The sequence below is a fragment of the Sinocyclocheilus rhinocerous genome, unplaced genomic scaffold, assembly GCF_001515625.1.
Source record: "Sinocyclocheilus rhinocerous isolate Xijiao unplaced genomic scaffold, SAMN03320098_v1.1 scaffold524, whole genome shotgun sequence".
In the NCBI taxonomy this organism is placed as follows: Eukaryota; Metazoa; Chordata; class Actinopteri; order Cypriniformes; family Cyprinidae; genus Sinocyclocheilus; species Sinocyclocheilus rhinocerous.
The window spans coordinates 123859-143399 of record NW_015628336.1 but is presented as its reverse complement, the minus strand read 5'-3'; the positions used below and the strand labels follow the sequence as shown (position 1 = coordinate 143399).

The 19541-nt window shown below is 37.1% G+C and overlaps 2 protein-coding genes across 5 annotated transcripts in view; both read left to right on the top strand.

Annotated features, from left to right (window-relative positions):
* The first annotated feature begins 993 nt into the window (after positions 1-993).
* LOC107737443 (fos-related antigen 2-like) lies at positions 994-9407 on the top strand. Of its 3 annotated transcripts, none has more exons than XM_016548925.1 (5): positions 994-1156; positions 1496-1588; positions 5316-5570; positions 5896-6003; positions 7198-9407. In XM_016548925.1, exons 3-5 carry the CDS (start codon positions 5331-5333, stop codon positions 7744-7746), a joined length of 897 nt encoding a protein of 298 aa, XP_016404411.1. In that variant the 5' UTR covers positions 994-1156; positions 1496-1588; positions 5316-5330; the 3' UTR covers positions 7747-9407. The 3 variants fall into 3 exon arrangements, with proteins under 3 accessions (XP_016404411.1, XP_016404410.1, XP_016404409.1); XM_016548924.1 differs by having other exon boundaries at positions 1373-1588; XM_016548923.1 differs by lacking the exon at positions 994-1156 and having other exon boundaries at positions 1163-1588.
* A 3457-nt stretch (positions 9408-12864) lies between these two features.
* The window catches only part of LOC107737442 (molybdenum cofactor biosynthesis protein 1-like), a 10630-nt gene continuing 3953 nt past the window's right edge, over positions 12865-19541 (top strand). The window contains exons 1-6 of one of the 2 annotated variants that reach the window (XM_016548922.1): positions 12865-13139; positions 15560-15698; positions 16157-16324; positions 17525-17689; positions 18545-18606; positions 18892-19003. In XM_016548922.1, the coding sequence (XP_016404408.1) occupies positions 12984-13139; positions 15560-15698; positions 16157-16324; positions 17525-17689; positions 18545-18606; positions 18892-19003 (802 nt within the window). In that variant the 5' untranslated portion in view covers positions 12865-12983. The remainder of the gene's footprint in view (positions 13140-15559; positions 15699-16156; positions 16325-17524; positions 17690-18544; positions 18607-18891; positions 19004-19541) is intronic. The other variant, XM_016548921.1, reaches the window with a different exon arrangement.

The window sequence follows — 19541 nt, the reverse complement described above, 5'->3', positions numbered from 1 at the left end:
TGTTCACTCATACGTTATCTTCATACTTAACTCCAAATACATTACCTCAAAATGAACTCAACTGAAACGCATTACTGCAGTGAAGTGTTGAAATATTTCCACTTTTTCTGTTTATCAGAAAATATCAAACTAAAAATCAATGTTTCCACAACAACATTGGTTCGAAACCCGACTGGTACTGTGGTAAACTGCATTTATATAAACCATCTCCATATCATACCCGTGTGTTATGTATCCATCAAAATGATGTCTGAAGAATTGTGTAAATAGGTTGAAAAACGGTTATGATGAAATAAAGAAATGAATAATACAAAAAAAAAAATAATAATAAATACTGAATTAAGAATCTTGTGTTTCGAACTCCCGAAAAAGTGAAAAAACTAAAACTCCATGGTGACAAGACGCGAAATTTAAGAGCAGCTGCACATGCATGCTCGCATATTAAAAAGCGCACACACGGTTCCGAGAGCACCATGCTGACCGCAAAGTTATGCTCTGCGGCCACTTTCTATGAAACCCACGACCACCCCTACACACTGTCCCTGTGTTCCGTGCAGGACCCAAGGGCATGTGTCCACAGAGACCACCCAGTGAAAGTTAAAGGTGGGGAAAGAGGGGAGGGAATCCTTGACGCGTCTTTACCTTGCCTTTACCAAGGAAACCCATGCGCGTGTGCTCTGACGCAACTGCCCATTTTTGGAAACATGCGTCAATGGTCGAAACCAACTGTGAAACGGGGGTGGCCGTGACAAGCAAACAAGTTTTAAAGCAAATTAAAGCATTTTATACATTTCTCCTTTGCTGAATTGCTGGTTCTATAACTCAGAGTTTACCCATATTCTTTCATAAACGTTTCACTGGATAGTAACGTCTGGCATAATTCTATAAAATATACAGGCTGCACCCCTATTTTTCTGCGCGACTTATCAAGGCTGTGACGCGTAGACGCAGGTTGGCGTTGATAAGCGGAGCTACGAAGTAGAGTAGTGCCATTGAAGTGAGTCATCTAACGACGTGACCTGTAGAAGACACTGAAGTTCACTTAGTCGCCAAAATCAGTTCAACAAAGTCCAGAGCGGTTCACTCATCACTGCCGTGAGTCACTGCTATAGGGACAGGACTAAACCTACGAGAGCACTGAGTTCACTGAAGAAAAGTAGGTGCTTCACAGATATTGTTTTCCTTCATTTTCATCTGGTTCAGTAGCGATGATTTTTTAGGCATTAGGTTTATACGGGAACATCTATTTATTGGACTGTTAAAGAGACTACAGAATTTGAGAGCGTTGACTTCAGTAATAATATAATATTGCATAGATACGCCTGGATTTAACATACTGACCATTAAGAAGTATTTTGGATATCATTTTTAGATTAGGTATAAAGGAATCGATTTGCTTGGAAGTGCTTTTTTGCCACTGAAGACACTCTGATCGTGTGGGAATTCATTATCTACCTTCTGAAATCTCCTCCTCTTTCCCTGGATCATGTACCAGGATTACACCGGGACATACGACACATCCTCCCGCGGCAGCAGCAGCTCACCGGCGCACCCGGACACCAGCCCCATCCCCGCCTCCAACTACCAGGTAGCCTGCTGATGTGCTCGAGTGTCCGTATCCTGATTACACTTCACATGTTTACACACTTCTGGTTTACATAACTAGTCCTACCATGTTATCATAATTAATTCCAAACTAACAGGTAACGATATGCATTTATCCACAGCATATTCGCTTCACACACTTTACATCACAGTGCTCATACTACATTACACATACTAAACGACGTGTTGTTGCAATAAACAACAATGGCAATATGTAATTAGAAGCAGCTCTGCTAAATAAGAACACATTAGCACATTTTCCAGTCAATAGCCTAAACTGTCACGTAAAAAGTGACCACACTTTCTATACATCGAGGACTGGCAGTAAGAGTCATTGGCTGTCGTTTACATGATGTAAACTGAAGTACATTCAGTGGCCCTGTATGCATGTTTTTGATAGAAAAGCAACTCAAGTGTTATAAGTGCTTAAAAATTATATACATGCATACCTTAAGAATACAGCGTATGCTACATTTTTATATGACTGTTTTTATAAATTGCTAGGTTTTAAAATAAGTTAATCGTTTCTGATCATTATTTTCAAAAGAAAGTGCACGAAGGACGCATATAGCTTGTATGCATCGCCGCAAAATGCGTAAAATCCTATCAGAGGAATCCGTCTTGCTCTCTTAATAAATTATTCCCAGAGGTGATTTTTTCCCCCCGTCTTGCAGTCTATCGTTTTGTTAAGATAGTGCACATGTTGGCACTCATAACATTATGTTTCCGTGGAATTAGGAATCTCGTCAGATAAGGGTAGCAATGGCGTGGGTGGTGTGCGTAATGTGAAATAAACCCACGGAGAGTGCGTAGTGGCCACAGGATGCGACACTTCCGGGACTTCCACATAGCTATTGCACTTTACTAACCTTCAGAAAATGTTACATCTGTTTATCTGAAAATATATATATAAAAAAAATAAAATAAAAAAAAACTTTTAGCCGTAGTTAAACTGTAAAGTTTAGGGTGGAGAAAAATTAAGCCAATTCGGATATCGAGTACATGGAAATTTAAAAAGATGAGACCAGTGAGGACTTGTAGCCTATACCTAAATGAAGACATTTTACACAGACTTTGGGTTATACATTTCAAAGAACTGACTAGAACTGGCTGATATGATGAATTAAATTAAATTGCAATAGACCGTTTGATTGCAGTCAATGTCATTTGCCAGTTAAACAATTATATTTCAGTAAATGCATGTTTTTAATACATATGAGTGATGGGGATGATATATGCATCTTTCTGCATGGAGAAAAAAAGCTCACAGACTCGCAAAATGGTCTATGTTGAAAGAAAAGCAGTGGGAGTGGGAGTGTGTGTGTGTGTTAAATAAAGTTAATCACAGTTGTTATAGGCCTATAATTTATCCTAGTTATCTGTCTATGGTTATACCAGGAGTATTACATTAAAATGCATTCTATATCATGTTTCAAGTAAAGTTTCACTAGCAGCTCTGCTTCACTTAGGAGTTTTAGCCAATTTTGTGAGAATTTTCCTTTCTTGATCTCAGTGTAATGAATGGGGAGCTTGTGCACCGGTCAGTCTGGCAACTTGTTCCCCAGACTCTGGTATTTTAATCACATCTGGTACGTTTAACAGTCCCTGTCAGACATTTCCGAGCATCATCGTCTTGTAGGGTTGCTATTTTATCTACTAAACTCATGGAATAAACTGCCCCCTTTCGATTCCCGCCTGTGCTGTTTTGACTCCTTTTGGGGGGAAATCAAGTGAAGGGGGAAATTCGGGTACATTTCAGGAGAAATTAGCGCAACGCGCTCATTTCGCAACACAACAGAGCTTCATAGAATGATTCAATAACATGTTTATATGTTGACCTTACCGGCCGCTTGTGATGGATTCAGTGAGAAACAAACGCGACAGTTCCTGGACGTCAGTGGAGTCTTTCGCAATACTTAGATGTGGAAAACTCTTCTCTACCACGTTAAAGAAACACTATACTTTTAGTGAAAATAAAGCACTAAAGTGAGACTTACGAACATTGACGTTTAGCTATGTTTAGGCGCTGCGGTTAATCTTACCCTGGTCACTCCTGAGAAGGCCATCAAACTGGCTGCCAATGACTTCTTCCGGTGCCACCTTTCCAAAGATGGGTACGTTAGCTACTGCTGCACATATTAGTGCTTGTTCAAATGCAGTTCTTATAAAATATACATTTATAATCATGTCCTTGTTTGTTACAGGAGAGGGCTGACTGTATTTAGAGAGATGTTGGCTGGATGTGCTGCGGGCATGTGCCAGGTTATCATCACTACTCCAATGGAGATGCTGAAAATTCAACTACAGGATGCTGTTTTTTGTTGTTGTTTTTTTTTTTTTTTTTTTTGTGCGCGCGCGCGCGTAATGATTGCTGTTATCGTTTTAAACAACACCGCGCTTCCCGTAATTCATTCCCACTGTGGTAAACATAGTCCGTCACATTAAGTCAGTTTCCCGTTAAAATCCCACCAGGAATGTGTGAATGTTCTGGAATTTGGTGGATGGAATGTGCTGGCACGGAATCCCAGTTCAGTTTCCCGGATGACTGGAATAAAGAGCGGTCTTATAACGCGATTCAGCATGTCAGGCTACATATGTAAAAAATATATAATTTGGGTACATTTTACCGTTAATATTTGGGTAATGGACCCACTTTTGTATTAAGTGTCATTAACTGCTGTGTACTTACATTTAAATTAATCATTGGATACAATGGACTTATTGTGTACATACATGTTTTTACATTGTAATTATACATTTAAAAAAAACTTTCTGTAATTAATTTCTGTAGTTACTTTTGTAATTACACTGTTGACTCTACCCCTACACCTTAACCCATCCTTAAACCTAACCATACCACCAAACCTGTCCCGAACCATAACTGTATCCTACCTTGAACTTACCAGCCAACTTGTTTTGCAATTCAACGTGTACAGAATAGACAAAGTCAATGTCAAAGTTTATTCATAAAGCACTTTTTTAAAAAACAGCAAGTGCACACAAAAAAAGAATAAAAATATCAATGATACAAACAGTCAACAATACAATAAAAGAAAGCAGCTCTCACATAGCATTAAATGGCTAACTATAAAAATGGGTTTTTAGGCTAGATTTAAAAACAGGAAGTGATGGAGCCTGTCTAGGTGCATTGTACCTAAAAGAAAATGTTATGTAAGTACATAGTAGTTAAAAACCTAATATAAAGTGGGACTTCAATATTAATTATTGTTAATTAGCAAATAAAATAGTTGAGAATGTTATTACAGCATTAACAAATATTAATAATAAATACATTTTATTTCAGTTGTCTTATAAACAATGTACTTGTTATAAGTCATATTCGCTTCTTATTTAGTTTCAAAAAACAAAAATCTGTTGTATACCCACACAGCAGTGAATCCGTTGCCCATTGCATCACAGAGGCTATTATCTAACCCTGGTCGGCTTCTGTCAGGGAGGGTTGTGGGCTTTCCCATGATTCACCCTGTGTGTGTCACCCTGTCGCTCTGGGGGTCAAGCAGTCAAGAGGGCGCAGAGCAAGGTAGCACGTGGAATGATTCATTAATCTGTGATGATGGGAATTTGTAAAACAACTGCAGTAACAAAGACTAAAAATGAATCATACAATTTTTAACGTACAATGAAAGTCTAGTTTCTTCATAAATATTTACACTTCAATCTCTTAATACTTTATTTTTTTCCCCCCACAGAAGTACAGAGTAGACATGCCTGGCTCTAGCAGTGCCTTTATTCCAACAATTAATGCCATAACGACCAGTCAGGACCTGCAGTGGATGGTTCAGCCCACAGTAATCACATCCATGTCTAATCCATATTCCCGGCCTCACCCGTACGGCCTGTCTGTGTCTAGTGGCCCGAGCCTCCTCGGCCACACAGCCCTCACACGGCCCGGGGTCATCCGGTCCATCGGCGACACACGTGGGCGACGCAAGCGAGACGAGCAGGTTAGTGTTAACATTTTTCTTCTTTGAAGCACACACACAAAATCAAACCAACAAAACCAGTTTTAACGTATAGTACAAAAACCCATTTTTAATGTGCTAACATCTGCTGAATTATTGAATAACATTTTTTTAGAGCTGCATGACAGCAGAAGTTTGCAACATTAATACTATTATTTTCTTTTTCTTTTTACTGTGAAGCTGCATTGAAACAATCTTTATTGTATAAGTATAATATGAATAGATATGTTACATTGTAAGAATGATTTCTCACAAACAACTGCAAAAGTTTACTTGTGCAAGTGCTCACTCCTCCTGTTGTGTGCAGCTCGCCCCAGAGGAAGAAGAAAAACGGAGAGTTAGACGAGAAAGAAACAAACTAGCTGCAGCAAAATGTCGGAACCGCAGAAGAGAACTGACCGACATGCTGCAGGGGGTGAGTTTTCTACTGATGTTACAAAAGAAAAAAGAAAACAATCTCTAAAATAACACATATAAATACCTCGAACAAAATGTCCACAACTATCTCAAGACTTATTTTCACACAATTCTCAGTGGTTAAAAGCTGAAAAAAGACCAGTGTTGTCTGGCAGATATGGGAATGCCCCGAGTCCCTTAGCTTTATAATGGCATCTCTCAGGCTGTCAGACCTGAAACACGAGGCAGGAATGTGCTACAGGGGGTTGGAGGGCAGCAAACGTCTGATATCGTTCGAAGAGGAAACCGCAGCTAACCATCAAACCCCCCACACTGCTATCTTCCCTCGTCCCTTCCCCCCATTTCTCCGCTTCATTCATTACCAAATAAGGAACTGTATCTTTTGTGACAATAACTATGCCCTTTTTTTCAAATGCACTGTTTCTTTCTTTGCAAATTAAGCATTTGTTTTGCTTTGAGTTTCCTTCTTCCTCATAGCCATATGAATGAGTCAAAGACAGCTACGGTTTACCTATGACTGTCTAGCCACATTGTTATGTCAGTGTTTTAACCTTCTGGAGGCTTTGACAGTTGTTTTAAAATATTTGGTGCTGTGTCAAGTGTTCTGTTTAACAAAGAAATGTGGGAAATAATTGCTCGTGTTTATGGATGGGTGTGGTTTTTATAGTGCCGAAGTGCTCCGAGAGTTCAGAGTGGATGAAATTGGCTTTACACTCTAAGATAATTTGCCTAAAAAAAAAATTTAAACAAATCCAATAAAATAAATATGTTTATCGTTGTTATTTATTTGTGTATTATAATTACTATTATTATTAAAATAATAGTAATTAGAAGTTATAATTGATTATTACTACTAATTAAAAAAATATATAGTTATATTCAATTAAATAGCAGCTTTTTTCGACATTATAATCGCACTAATCCATATCGCTATTTTGGTTTTATTTCGATTAATTGTGCAACCGTAATATAGGCTTACATTAAAGACCAGAATATCGTAGAAATTTTTGACTAAGACCACCCAGAACACTTAACAACACCCTGACAGCGACCTTGTTAAACTTGTTAAAATGCTTCAATGTTGAATCAACAATTACCAGCATAATTACTACTGTAAATCAATTCACAGTCCAAATGAACATCAGACTAAATGCAGCATGATCGTTCATTGCATTTCTTGTTTTCATTCAAGGAGACCGAGAAGTTAGAGGAGGAGAAGGCTGACCTGCAGAAAGAAATCGAGACCCTGCAGAAGGAAAAGGACAAGTTGGAATTCATGTTGGTGGCCCACAGCCCCGTGTGCAAACTGCCCCCTGAAGAACGCCATCAGAGCTCGCATTCCCAGCAGTGTACGCCCCTTCCTCTGACCATGCGGTCCAACCTGGGTCCCCGGGGACTGATGAGTACCCTCAACCCAGTGGTGGTTAAACAGGAGCCTTTGGAAGAAGACCACGATGAGGAAGAAGGAAAAATCCAGCGTTCAGTCATCAAGCCCATCTGCCTAGGTGGCGGCATGTATCTGTGTTCTGATGGAGACAGCCTCAACACACCCTTGGTGGCAGCTTCCACCCCGCTGTCCACCCCAAACAACCCAAGCCTCATCTTCACCTACCCCAGCATGCTTGAGCCCGAGAGTCCTTCGCCATCATCGGAGTCCTGCTCCAAAGCCCACCGCCGCAGCAGTAGCAGCGGCGACCAATCCTCCGATTCCCTAAATTCTCCCACCCTGTTGGCACTTTGAAGGAAAATCTGATCCATTCTCGTGGATCTCCAGAGCACCCTCAGCTGGGATTTGAGTGAGGACTTCACCCTCAAGGGCTAATTTGCTCATTTTATTTAAACGTTTCAGAAGAGAGTTTTTGGTGTCTTGTTTAAACGTATGTGCAAATCCCACTCGCTGTTTCAGCTACAAATAGTGGTGAGTTTCTGGAATGAAGATGAAAAAAGCGGGAGTAGAGATTTCATCTTTAGTCGGCTGCCTGTACAGAAGAGCACGGTATTTCCTGCTAGCCAGCCTGACTAATAAGAGATTGGAATTGCTTGCGAAATCGAATTCTTGATAGGTACAAAATAAGACATTGGACACTACGGTAGATAGCTGCCCTCAAAACATCTTTGTATTTGTGACGTGTGATATGTGTCCCTTTGTATTTTGTGTCCTGCTGTTTATAATATTTCGGGTTCACTGGATGAGCCTCACTGCTGAGTGTCGAAAGAACCGTCTTGTATAATAAAATGCTGACCTTTGTTGATATTTTGTATATGCGGCACAAGCACTAAGATCATTTGCCAAATTTACGTAGCTTTTGTTATGTAAAGCAAACAAACAAACAAAAACACTTTCTAGCATCAGCGAATCTACTGTCAGGGATTTTTGTCTGTGTCAGTGAGCCATACAAGCATTACTAGAAGCATTTGCACAGAGAACACAATATAACGGTGTACACGAGGGAAACTCTAGCCATATTAGGCTCTGCCTCTAACCCTGACATGGCAATACCGCTTTTGTATTGGCGCACACTGTGGTTTTCAAATAATAATAATTAAAAAATTATTACTTTTATAATATGTACTTTCATGTCTTGATTGGCCCTTTTTTCGGGGTACAGTTTAAACTGAATCATATATCAGCCATAGGAGCACTTCTCCCTGAAACACTGGTTGGCTTTTTTTGCCGCACTCCTGAACAGATGCTCTTTGTCAGCAACCTTACAATCAAATAAAACGCCATTCTTTACAGTGATGGATTAAGACAGGGAACGCAAAATGATTTTGAACGTTTGATGCAAAAGGTGAGTGTGGTGTGACACTGACACTGACACTGATCAGACACTGAAGAAAAGATACACATTGCAATATTTCTTGAAAAACATTTCCTGGGAAAAGAAGACTGAACTTCAGAGAGATCTCAAGGTCACTGTTGCCACAGTCAGATAATAACTGAGGGTGAATGTGAGTATTTAGTTGTACAGGATGCAGCAAACTGAAACAAATGTGGCTTCTGTTTGAAGGACTTTGTTGCTTTATTTATGTCAGCAACTTTTAAGGATCTAGGAGATCATTTCAGTGTTTGTTAAATGGAGTATGAGAGATTCTAGTTGCGAAAACCAATTTAATACCAAAAAAAAAAAAAAAAAACAGGAAAATGTTTAAGGACTGCGTGCTGTAAACTGTTCTCTGTTGGTCTTTGAAACCTGTGTAATTTGAGCAAGCCATCTGTACAGCTTTCTGCACAAGTCCTGCTTATCGGTGTGCATTCTCTCTCTCTCTCTCTCCTTATTGCTTTAACTGTTGAAAGACAGAAAACAACCTACAAAAACAGCAATACGTAAGGCAGTGTTGTTCCTTTGGTAATACATTTAAATCGATTATAATGATAATAAAAACATTTCCAAAGTGGTATTTTTGGATAGTCGTATTTTGCTGTGCACAGTGTTTGGCGTATGTTGGATATCTCATTGTTACAGTGTGGTGTTTCTGTGTTTCTTTGAGTCAATCGCAAGATAGTTGAATGCACCTGCTTTATGCGTCAGTTATGCATTCATCTCTAATTTCCGCACGTAATCAAAGATGCAGATTTAGTCATCCTAATTGTGGTCTGTGAACCTAAATCTGTCATTTAACTTTGATAGACGGCTTTGCTTTGTCCAACTGATGACAGTAATGACAATGTAAGACATCAAGAATACTTGCTTTGTAAAATACATGAAATATTTCATAAATGGGGTTATAAATGGCGTAGAGGAAACAAGAAGCAAAATAAGCATGTGCATACTTGCATGCACTGTATGTACAGTTTTAAATACAATACTTCCTGCTCATAATTCATCGGTGCTTCTTCTGTAGCTCTGGTTATCAAACTGCACTTTATGTAAAAATAAAAATATTTAAATTTGTATGTTAGGATGCTAATTTGGCCATACAAAAATTAGGGTTTGTGGGGGTTTACTTTCACTTGAAAAAAATCACTCTATATTAATTTCAAATGTCAAAACTGATGTTTTGGTTAAAGGTGCATTCATTATCTTGCATTAGTATGAGTGGATGACCCATTGTCTCATTTCACCAGATCAAATTTTGTAATGATTATGTACTAGGTTGAAAATTATTTGCCAAGTTTGAGATTTGAGTCCATTTTTAAAAACATTCATGGCTGTTTTGCGGATGTGTATTGAGCTTTAGGCCAAATTCATGTGTCTGTGTGGAAATCTTTTATTTTGAAATAAATATTTCGATTTTAAATTCTGAAATGTGTATATGCATATTATTTCAGATATATCACAGCATTGATGTCTCAAATAACTGTAAGAATGATGCTCTTCCAAATATTTGTCAGCTCCATGACTCATTACTAAAACTACTTGCACACTGAATATATATATATATATATATATATATATATATATATAATAGCTTAGATATATAAACAGAATATCAATAGAATAGAAAATTAATACAAATGATGAGATTAGATTTGGTATATCAGTTAAGACACATTTACACAGCAATCATTTATATTAGGGCAGTATATAAAATAATTTTATTCAAGACATGATGTGCTTATCAGGCAACCATAAACAAATTATACTTTAATACTCCCTTTCCAAGGTACATCCACATTTTTACAAGATGTCACTTTAGATTAGGTTTAATCTTTTATAATGATTTAACAGTAAATAACAAACAAACAAACAAACAAACACCTCTAGACTAATACAAAACTATTGTATTTAGCATGATTTACTGATGTATTTGATTCTTCCTACATTAGCCATACGTTAAAAAGTGCTGTTACTCCATCATTTCAACAATAGAATATTACAGTGTTTCCTTTACTGGATGTGGACTGCTTTGATATTTTATTATGTATTTTTACAAGTGAAACACATAGTCTAATGCTGTTTTGGGGGAAATGTAGCTCTCTGTCATGCAATGTTCATTATAAATGAAAAAGCCTCTTGCTTCAGTTATCTTTCTATATTTCTAATTTACTAATAATTCCACTTTCAAGGGACAACAAAATGGTAGTATTTGAAATGTATAATAGTCAACAGGCAAAAACGGCACACAAACACAATAGATTTATACTGCCACCTTGTGGTTAAAGAGTGCTACATACGGGTTATAGGACATTATTTTACATGTTTCTCTTTTCAACGTTGCTATTTAAAAGCAACACAAATAAGTTATTTTTAGTATATACAAGTGAAATTATATGAAATTATAATTAACATGAAAGCTATTATCAATGTAATAAATACAATTCAAAATGTGAAATAGCTTATATTTCTTCTAAGAAACAGAATAATAATCCTCAAGGATTAATGCACAAATTCTCATGTTAAATGTGAATATAAAATAATGTTTTATCAGGCTTTTGAGGAAGTTTATTTACATTTCAATCAATTGTAGTCTTGCCCCCACAGAAAAACACAGCTCTGATTATAAAACAAAGTATTTTATTAAGACATTTTTGTTACATATAGAGTGACAACTGATATTTATGTGCATTTTATGTAAGTAGTCTTCTATACTGTTATAAAGATCTAACTGATTTACATTACAAGCTATCTGAATTACATCGTAATTTGTAGCCATATAATATCAGCAGTGTTGGGAAGGTTACTTTGGAAATGTTAATCCCCCAAAATCCTAAACAGTCTCAATTATCAAGCCGTTTTGATTTTCAAGGCAGGTTTTGTTAAAAAGTTAAAATCAGTACCCATTGTTCGTGATCCAGCTGCACCTCCAGAATAAGTAAGTCTAACACTTTATATTTTTTTATGATTATTTTTAAATCGCCTTTGCTCTTCCATGGAAGAAAGGGGCGGGTGAGCAGAGCTCATTAGCATTTAAAGGGACATGCCCCAAAATGAGTCGCCGTGAACAGAGCAAGGTAAAAAGGGTGTTGTTTTACACAACCACTGAGGAACTTTAACCAAAGTATGTTGCAGGCCGTTCATGAAGACCCTAAAGAATCATACCAAATTGTGGAAGATCAATGTCCCCTTTGAAGCACAGCCACCACAAAATCAGACTTACTTTGAGATCATTTTGAGGTTAAATACATATTTAAAATCATAACAAGAAATATTTTATTAGTTATGATACTGTTTTTGGAATCAAATCTTTACATAGCTATAACAGTAAACACTGGAATCTAACAATGCCTTAGAAAAAACAGTTAATCTTTAAAAAATGAAGCATAGCTATATATAAACCCATATAGGAAATAAAAGAGTTATCGAATAAGCATGTTCTAAACTCCTGAAACATTGGTGTTTCATATTTTAGAGCAGTCACTGCAATTTATGAAAGAAATCAATTAAATCTGTATGTGGGAGTGTGTGTGAAAAAAAAGCCCCCCCTTTGTAATCCTTAACATTTTCATAAGTAACTGTAATTTAATTACACATTTTTTCTCAGTAACTGTAACTGATTACAATTACTTTTATTTTGTAATTAAATTACGTAATTCCGTTACATGTAACTAGTTACTCCCCAACACTAAATATCAGCAACTCTAGGATAATAGGACAAAAAAAAAAAGAAGGACAGAGGCCCAAACTGACCAAAAATATGCAATATAATTGTGCTTTACTAATTTACTAATCTCAGCGCACTCAAAAATAGCGATTTATCCATTTCAGCTGCATGTGTACAACAGTCCAAGTTCGAACTCCAAATTTGCTCTCACAGGAAAAGATGAGTAACTTCAGAGGACTGTGAAATCATTAACAGCACGTTATAACAGATGTTCATCAGAACCAAAGTCCCTTGTCGTATTTTCGTAGTTTGTAGTTCACAATCATGAAACTATATTGCCCAGAATTCTTGTAGATGCTCCTTGACGTTGATTGGCTGCGCAAAGACAACCCCCTCGTTAATGTTCCAGGCGAACTGCATGTCAAGTTTAAACCAGCCGCTACAAACGCAGATTATGCCCACATTTCAACATAGACATTTTTGCTTTTGACGATGGCATTAAACTGCAGCACATTTAGTCGCCTTATTTTAGGAGCACAGGCCGCGGCTGAGGCCTGCACAAAGCGGGCAGTTCTCCAGACATGTGGGAGATATCGAGCGTGTCGATGGTATTCCGGCGTTACTCATGAAGAGAACAGACTGGAACAGGTGTGTGTTTCCTTACACCTTTTACACATACATTTACACCTGCCACTGCTGCACAGGTACGAGATCATGAAACGCTGTAAAGTCACGTGATGACATTAATTATAGGCTAATACACGTAGTTTTGAAAACTCTTGCCGAAACATATCGAATTTTAAATGGCTAATGCTGTTTGAATGTTGTCCGTGTTCATGTAACATGTGGCCTAACATGTATTTTTTGTTTGTTTGTTGGTTGTGCTGATGTATGATTGTGGCCTATTAAACTTTATGTATATTAAGTATTATGGGTTGTTTATTGTTTATATAATGCAGAAAAAAATAAATAAAAACGATAAAATTCTATTTTTAAACAGTAAAATTAACCATGGTTGGACCACAAATAAAACCAAAAAAACGTGGTTACTATAGTTAAACATTGGTAACCACAAATTAACCAGGGTTTTGCTACACTAACCAGTTTAGCCATGGTATTTGTATGGAAACTGGTTATACAAATGTTAATCAATACGCCAAAAAACCATGGTTACTACACTTTTACTACTATAAAACCATGGTTAATTTTTGTAAGGGATATGCTTTGAAATAAATGATGTAATTGCGTATTAAAGTAAAGTACAATTTATATGGTTTATGAATATGGTAATCATTCTGCATACCAGTTCATTACTGTGTACAAACTAGCCCTCAAATTTGAAAAATGTATAATTGTCATTGTATTAATGCATTTAAAATATATATGTATTATGGTAAATCTCTAGTATATAAGTAAGGTATACACATGGTTTCATTTATGCTTCATGCTAGAGTGGGTACTGAACATAACAGATTTAAAGTGTGACAAATTATAAATGAGTCTTTCTTTACAACAGTTTGGTCATAAGACTCTCACTAAAGTACCAATCCAGACAAATCAGTAATGGATGTCACGCTGTATAACATGAGAAGCCGTTGTCAAAGTCCCTTTATTCTATAGTCTTTGCCGTTGTGCATGTTTACTGTTAAAAGTCTCACTATCAATGGGCTTCACACAACCTGGACAATAGCCTACACACACACACAATCTGCTCATTTTATTGGCCTTGTATTGTGTGCATGTTTACTGTTAAAAGTCTCACTATCAATGGGCTTCACATAACCTGGACAATAGCCTACACACACACACAATCTGCTCATTTTATTGGCCTTGTATTAATATGACTGTGAATGCAAACTATTTTGTTCTGCTGATTTGTCATTACGGGTTCCATACGGTAGGGTGACCAGACGTCCCCGTTTTTGGTGTCCTGTCCAGTTTTGTACCGCTGTTCAGTATGCATTTCACACAGCGCGATGGTCCTGTCCCAAAGTGGAGCAGTTCCCGGAAATGTTCCCGTTTTACTGCACGTTATACTAAGCTACTGAGCTATACTGATTACTAGTCGCGCGCCGCTACTCTAGCCATGAAGAACTTGGATGAGAGCAGAGCGCTATTATCATCAATTATCAAAAGAGACGCCGTTATTGGTTTCTTCAAGGTAGTCACATACTAACTATACATGTTAAAACAAAGTAATACTGTTTGTGTGCACTTTATAACAAGTCATGATAAAGTTGCGGGATTGTTTTGCACACAGTATTATTAAAGATTCCTGAAACTTTCACAGTCACTGATATAATAAAAAAAATTATAAATAAACAATTACATTTGCAGAAATCTCATACTTTGTGGTCAAAATTAGCCCAAAATGCAAAATAATAAGCCTGATTAGGGATAGTAAAAATCCATTTCCAAAATAAACATAAAATAACTTGGGGAAAAAATCCTTTGAAAACTTGCAAGTACTTTATACTCGCAGTCTGTGAAAATGTTAAATACAGTCAGAAAATGTAAAAAAAAAAAATATATATATTTAAATAGTTTTATTTAACATGATCTCATATTTATGGTTTTATTTTTTAATGTGATTTTGTAAATAAGTTTGTTATAATCATATTTTGATCTGTTCACTATTTGTAATAGTTACTATTAACTTTTTTAATAGTGTGATTTTTGGTGAATTGTAGGTCTATTAATAAGCTAGGGTAAGTATGATGATTTTCAAACATCATTGTAATTATTAATTTTGATATTAATATATGGAAACCACAACAATTAAAAAACAAAAACGTCCCTGTTTTTTTTTTGTAGATAATCACAAGTGAGATTTCAATGATATTTTGACTACTGGACTAGGAAATGTAATCATGTTTGATTAAATGTTTGGTATCGAAGAAGTACTTAGCTTTAAGTAATAAATGGAAAGCAAATTACATAGAACTTTTTTTTTTCTCACTGATCCGAAAAAAAACAATCCGATCTGTGACTCAAAAACCATAATATGATCCGAACCGTGAGTTTTGTGTTTGTCATCCCTATCATGTTATATTTGTTGTTCTCTGCAGGTCGGAGAGCTTGTGGTTCCAGGTAGTCATAGGCGAGTCCTGAAGGATGTCCTGCCTTTCTCAGCGTTCCTTACGGACTCCTTTGAACGCAGGCATAATTACCTTCGCATTTCTCTCACTGAGAAATGTAACCTCCGCTGTAAGTCTCTCACATACTGTATGCTTTGTAAAAAGACATTGGCTTCTCTTGTCTGTTAACACTGACTTGTTCAATACTACCAGTCCAAATGAAGCTCTACTAATTAGTAATCAAAGGTATTCCTGATTAGCAATAAAAATATCCTACTATAATAATGGTTTATTAACTACAGCAATAAGCCACAAGAGGTTGTACATTGTACAGTGATTTTACCACAGGTAAGGGGTTTTCATGGGTAGAACCAGTGTAACACATAGTCTTAAATAGTTTTAACATCAAAACACCTTTGCCTGATGAATATTAGTTTGATCCAAAGGTTAATATTAATAAAAATAAAAAAAAAAAAAAAAAAAATTTTTATATGCATGCTTCTTTTACTCTTTCTTTGTCATTGTTAAAGGCATGACAAGAATGTATAATCAATAATGATTTTTAATGAAACGTCTTCTATTTCTCAGGTCAGTACTGTATGCCACAGGAGGGGGTAACGCTCACCCCTCGCTCACATCTCTTAACAGCAGAGGAGTTGTTGATGCTAGCCAGACTCTTTGTACGAGAGGGGGTTAACAAGATTCGACTGACTGGAGGAGAACCTCTGATTCGCCCAGATGTTCTGCATATAATAGGTAACTTCACCTTTTGTTAGTTTTGTAAATGCTTGTTACTTTGAATCATAACATAGTAGTGATATAGACATATCAAAATCTTAATCTTATGTTGGATTTCGGAATATCTGCAATTATGAAATGACAGTCAGTTCATACTATTAATGTACGGTGGGTATTTTAACTTGGAGACTAAAGGCCCTTTCACACGGGACGCGGCAAGCGGTGGAATCGCCGTGCGGCTGCCGCCTTCTCTGGTAGTGGAAGCGTTTTTTGCAGTTGAGGCGGTGGTTGCATTGCGGTCTCGGAGCGGATGTTGCCATAGTTACAATTGTCAACATCACCTTTGTATTTACTAAAAAATCTAAATAAAACATAACGAAAATTTGTGTTTGTGTCATTCTGTCATTAATTGTTGTCATTATTTACCTTTTTATTTTTTGTTTGGCACAAGTGAAGTTGTTTTTGATGATTTGCCTAAAGAATGTACAGTATTTGAAAAATAATGTGTTTTTTGAACATTAAAGCATGTCAACATATTCTGTTACACCAAATACACAAAATAATGATCTTTAAAATAGCATCATATGACCCCTTTAAAACAATCTTCTCCAATCATAGAACAAATGTTCTATGATTGGTTGTTAGTAATCTGTTCACTGATTGGTTGAAACTGACGCGGCTGCCGCTGCAGCTCACAAAAAGATACAATATTTTTATCTTCAGGGGGCGAAATCCGCCTGTGTTTTGCAGCTTTCCGCATGCCTCCCATTGAGAATGAACTAGACCAGGGGTTCTCAACTCTGGCCCTCTAGGTCCACTTTCCTGCAGAGTTTAGCTCCAACCCTAATGAAACGCACCCGAACAAGCTAATCAAGGTCTTCAGGATTACTAGAAAGTTACTGGTTGGTGAGTTTGATCAAGGTTGAAGGAAAGTGGACCTCGAGGGCCAGTGTTGAGAACCCCTGAACTAGACACTCGCGATCGCCGGGTCCCTTGTGAAAGGGCCTTTAGGGTAGGACCAATTTTTCTGAAGTCAATTTATTTCAGTGCACATGTCATTGTTACGGTGAGACTAGCACTGCTAATAATTTTGTTAGTCACTGATCATGTGCTGAATGTTTCACACTTTATGGCTAATATTCTGCATTACACGCATGACAAAACAATGTTACAGTCAGAAACGCTAATTAAACTCTTTTTTTCCTTTCTTTCTGAAAGCGGAATTGAGGAAGTTGGAGGGTCTAAAGACCATTGCAGTCACTACAAATGGGATGAATTTGACCCGACTGTTGCCCAGTCTAAAGAAAGCTGGAGTGAATCTACTCAACATCAGTCTAGACACTCTGGTCCCTGCCAAATTTGAGTTCATCACTAGACGAAAAGGTACAAGATGCTGTTAAGCTCCAGTACGCAGAAAACAAAGTTTGTATTCCTCCAGGAGGGATGTACTGTAGATAAGAGCAGATAGAAAGCATGGGGTGTCATGGATGATGAAATTCAGACTGTGAATGTCTTGAAGCACAAAGGTAGCAGCAGAACATGGAGAAAGTGTATGAAACGGTTTACCTCCATTATCGAACTAAAAAGGTACAAGATGCTGTTAAGCTCCAGTACGCAGAAAACAAAGTTTGTATTCCTCCAGGAGGGATGTACTGTAGATAAGAGCAGATAGAAAGCATGGGGTGTCATGGATGATGAAATTCAGACTGAATGTCTTGAAGCACAAAGGTAGCAGCAGAACATGGAGAAAGTGTATGAAACGGTTTACCTCCATTATCGAACTCAAAAAGCTGAAAATGACAAAAGGGTTATGAAAATGTACAGTTCAAGTTGGGATTACTCCATGTACTTGTTTCATAATCTTCTTTTATTATCAATTTGAGTCTTGATACATTATTGGGTAAAAACTTGTAGCTAAATTAACATGGTCCAGTGAAACTTTTGTCATGGATTTGAGAGGTAGATCATTTATCCATTCATTCATTAACTTGTAATGCCAAATATTTAAGCTGTATAATCTTCTTATCTTTTGTAGTTTATTCAACTTATGTACACAAAACATGCCATAGTAGCAGTGCTAATTAAATGCCATTGTTTTGATTGATGGTTTCAGCCCTCCAAAACTATTTCGACCCGAAACGCTGTTTTGGCAGAGCATTTCTGGTTGCCAAATTTTGGGGTGTCACTACCTAAAATATGTGCTTTCTAATTGATGCTTAATATTGGTACCACTTGCAGGGTTTCATAAAGTGATGGAAGGCATTGAAAAGGCTATTGAAATGGGCTACAATCCGGTCAAGGTAATGTACTTGCCTCAAAACATCTGAATAGATAATCCCCTTTGATGTATAAAATGGTTAATGTCAATGAAGGATACAGCTTCAAAGCTTTCAGTTAGCAAAAGTACTCAGAAAGTGTCAAATGCTAGAGTTCTTAAAACCACTTTAGGGCATTTATTACCACCTTTCTAGCAACACCTAAAACACCTAGCTCTTCATTAATATTCGTAAGTTGTCTTTTTGCACTGAAACTTGGGAAACCTCAGTTATTCGTTCATTGTGGTAAAGTTGTGTCTCTCTTCTCAGGTGAACTGTGTGGTTATGAGAGGTTTGAATGAAGACGAGTTGATTGACTTTGTGTCACTGACAGAGAGGAAACCATTGGATGTGAGATTCATAGAGTACATGCCTTTTGATGGTAAGTTTGTTATCTAAAGTCAAAGAGCGAAAACTACACTTGTTAGCCCATCTTACAGGTTTGTAGTATAATTGGCACTGTTGTAAAGGCTGCATTTTCTGCCCCAGTTCTCCAATCGTATTAGTAGTGCAGATTATTTTCTTTCCAGGTCAGTGAGACTTGGTGTACCTCAAGATTTATATTCATAACACATGTAACACAGTCCACATTCTGTTGATGTTTTAGGTGAAGAACCACCCAAGTCATATTCCTTCACTACTAAACACGTTTAACAACAATGTGCAGAAACAAGTTTCGACTTCTTTTACTGGATAACAGTGACAATGAATTATTAGAGACAGATTCAATAGATTTTTCTTTTTGAGCCAGGAAGAGAGAGATTCTCTAGAGCCAGTTGCAGTAACTGATATGGTGTCACTGTTATAGGTTATTGCCATGGGGGGCCAATACTACAGCAGTCATAACCAATAACTGATTAGATACTGTGATTAATGGAGCCGTTTGTGTGGTATTCAAACACTAGGTGCGTTTCCATTAC

What these genes read in the sequence shown, in the direction of transcription:
- LOC107737443 (XM_016548924.1), top strand. Translation starts at nt 1,487, where the DNA reads ATGTACCAGGATTACACCGGGACATACGACACATCCTCCCGCGGCAGC. An exon ending in TCCCCGCCTCCAACTACCAG is followed by an intron (nt 1,589 to 5,315) that starts GTAGCCTGCTGA and finishes TTCCCCCCACAG; the next exon opens with AAGTACAGAGTAGACATGCC. An exon ending in TGACCGACATGCTGCAGGGG is followed by an intron (nt 6,004 to 7,197) that starts GTGAGTTTTCTA and finishes TTTTCATTCAAG; the next exon opens with GAGACCGAGAAGTTAGAGGA.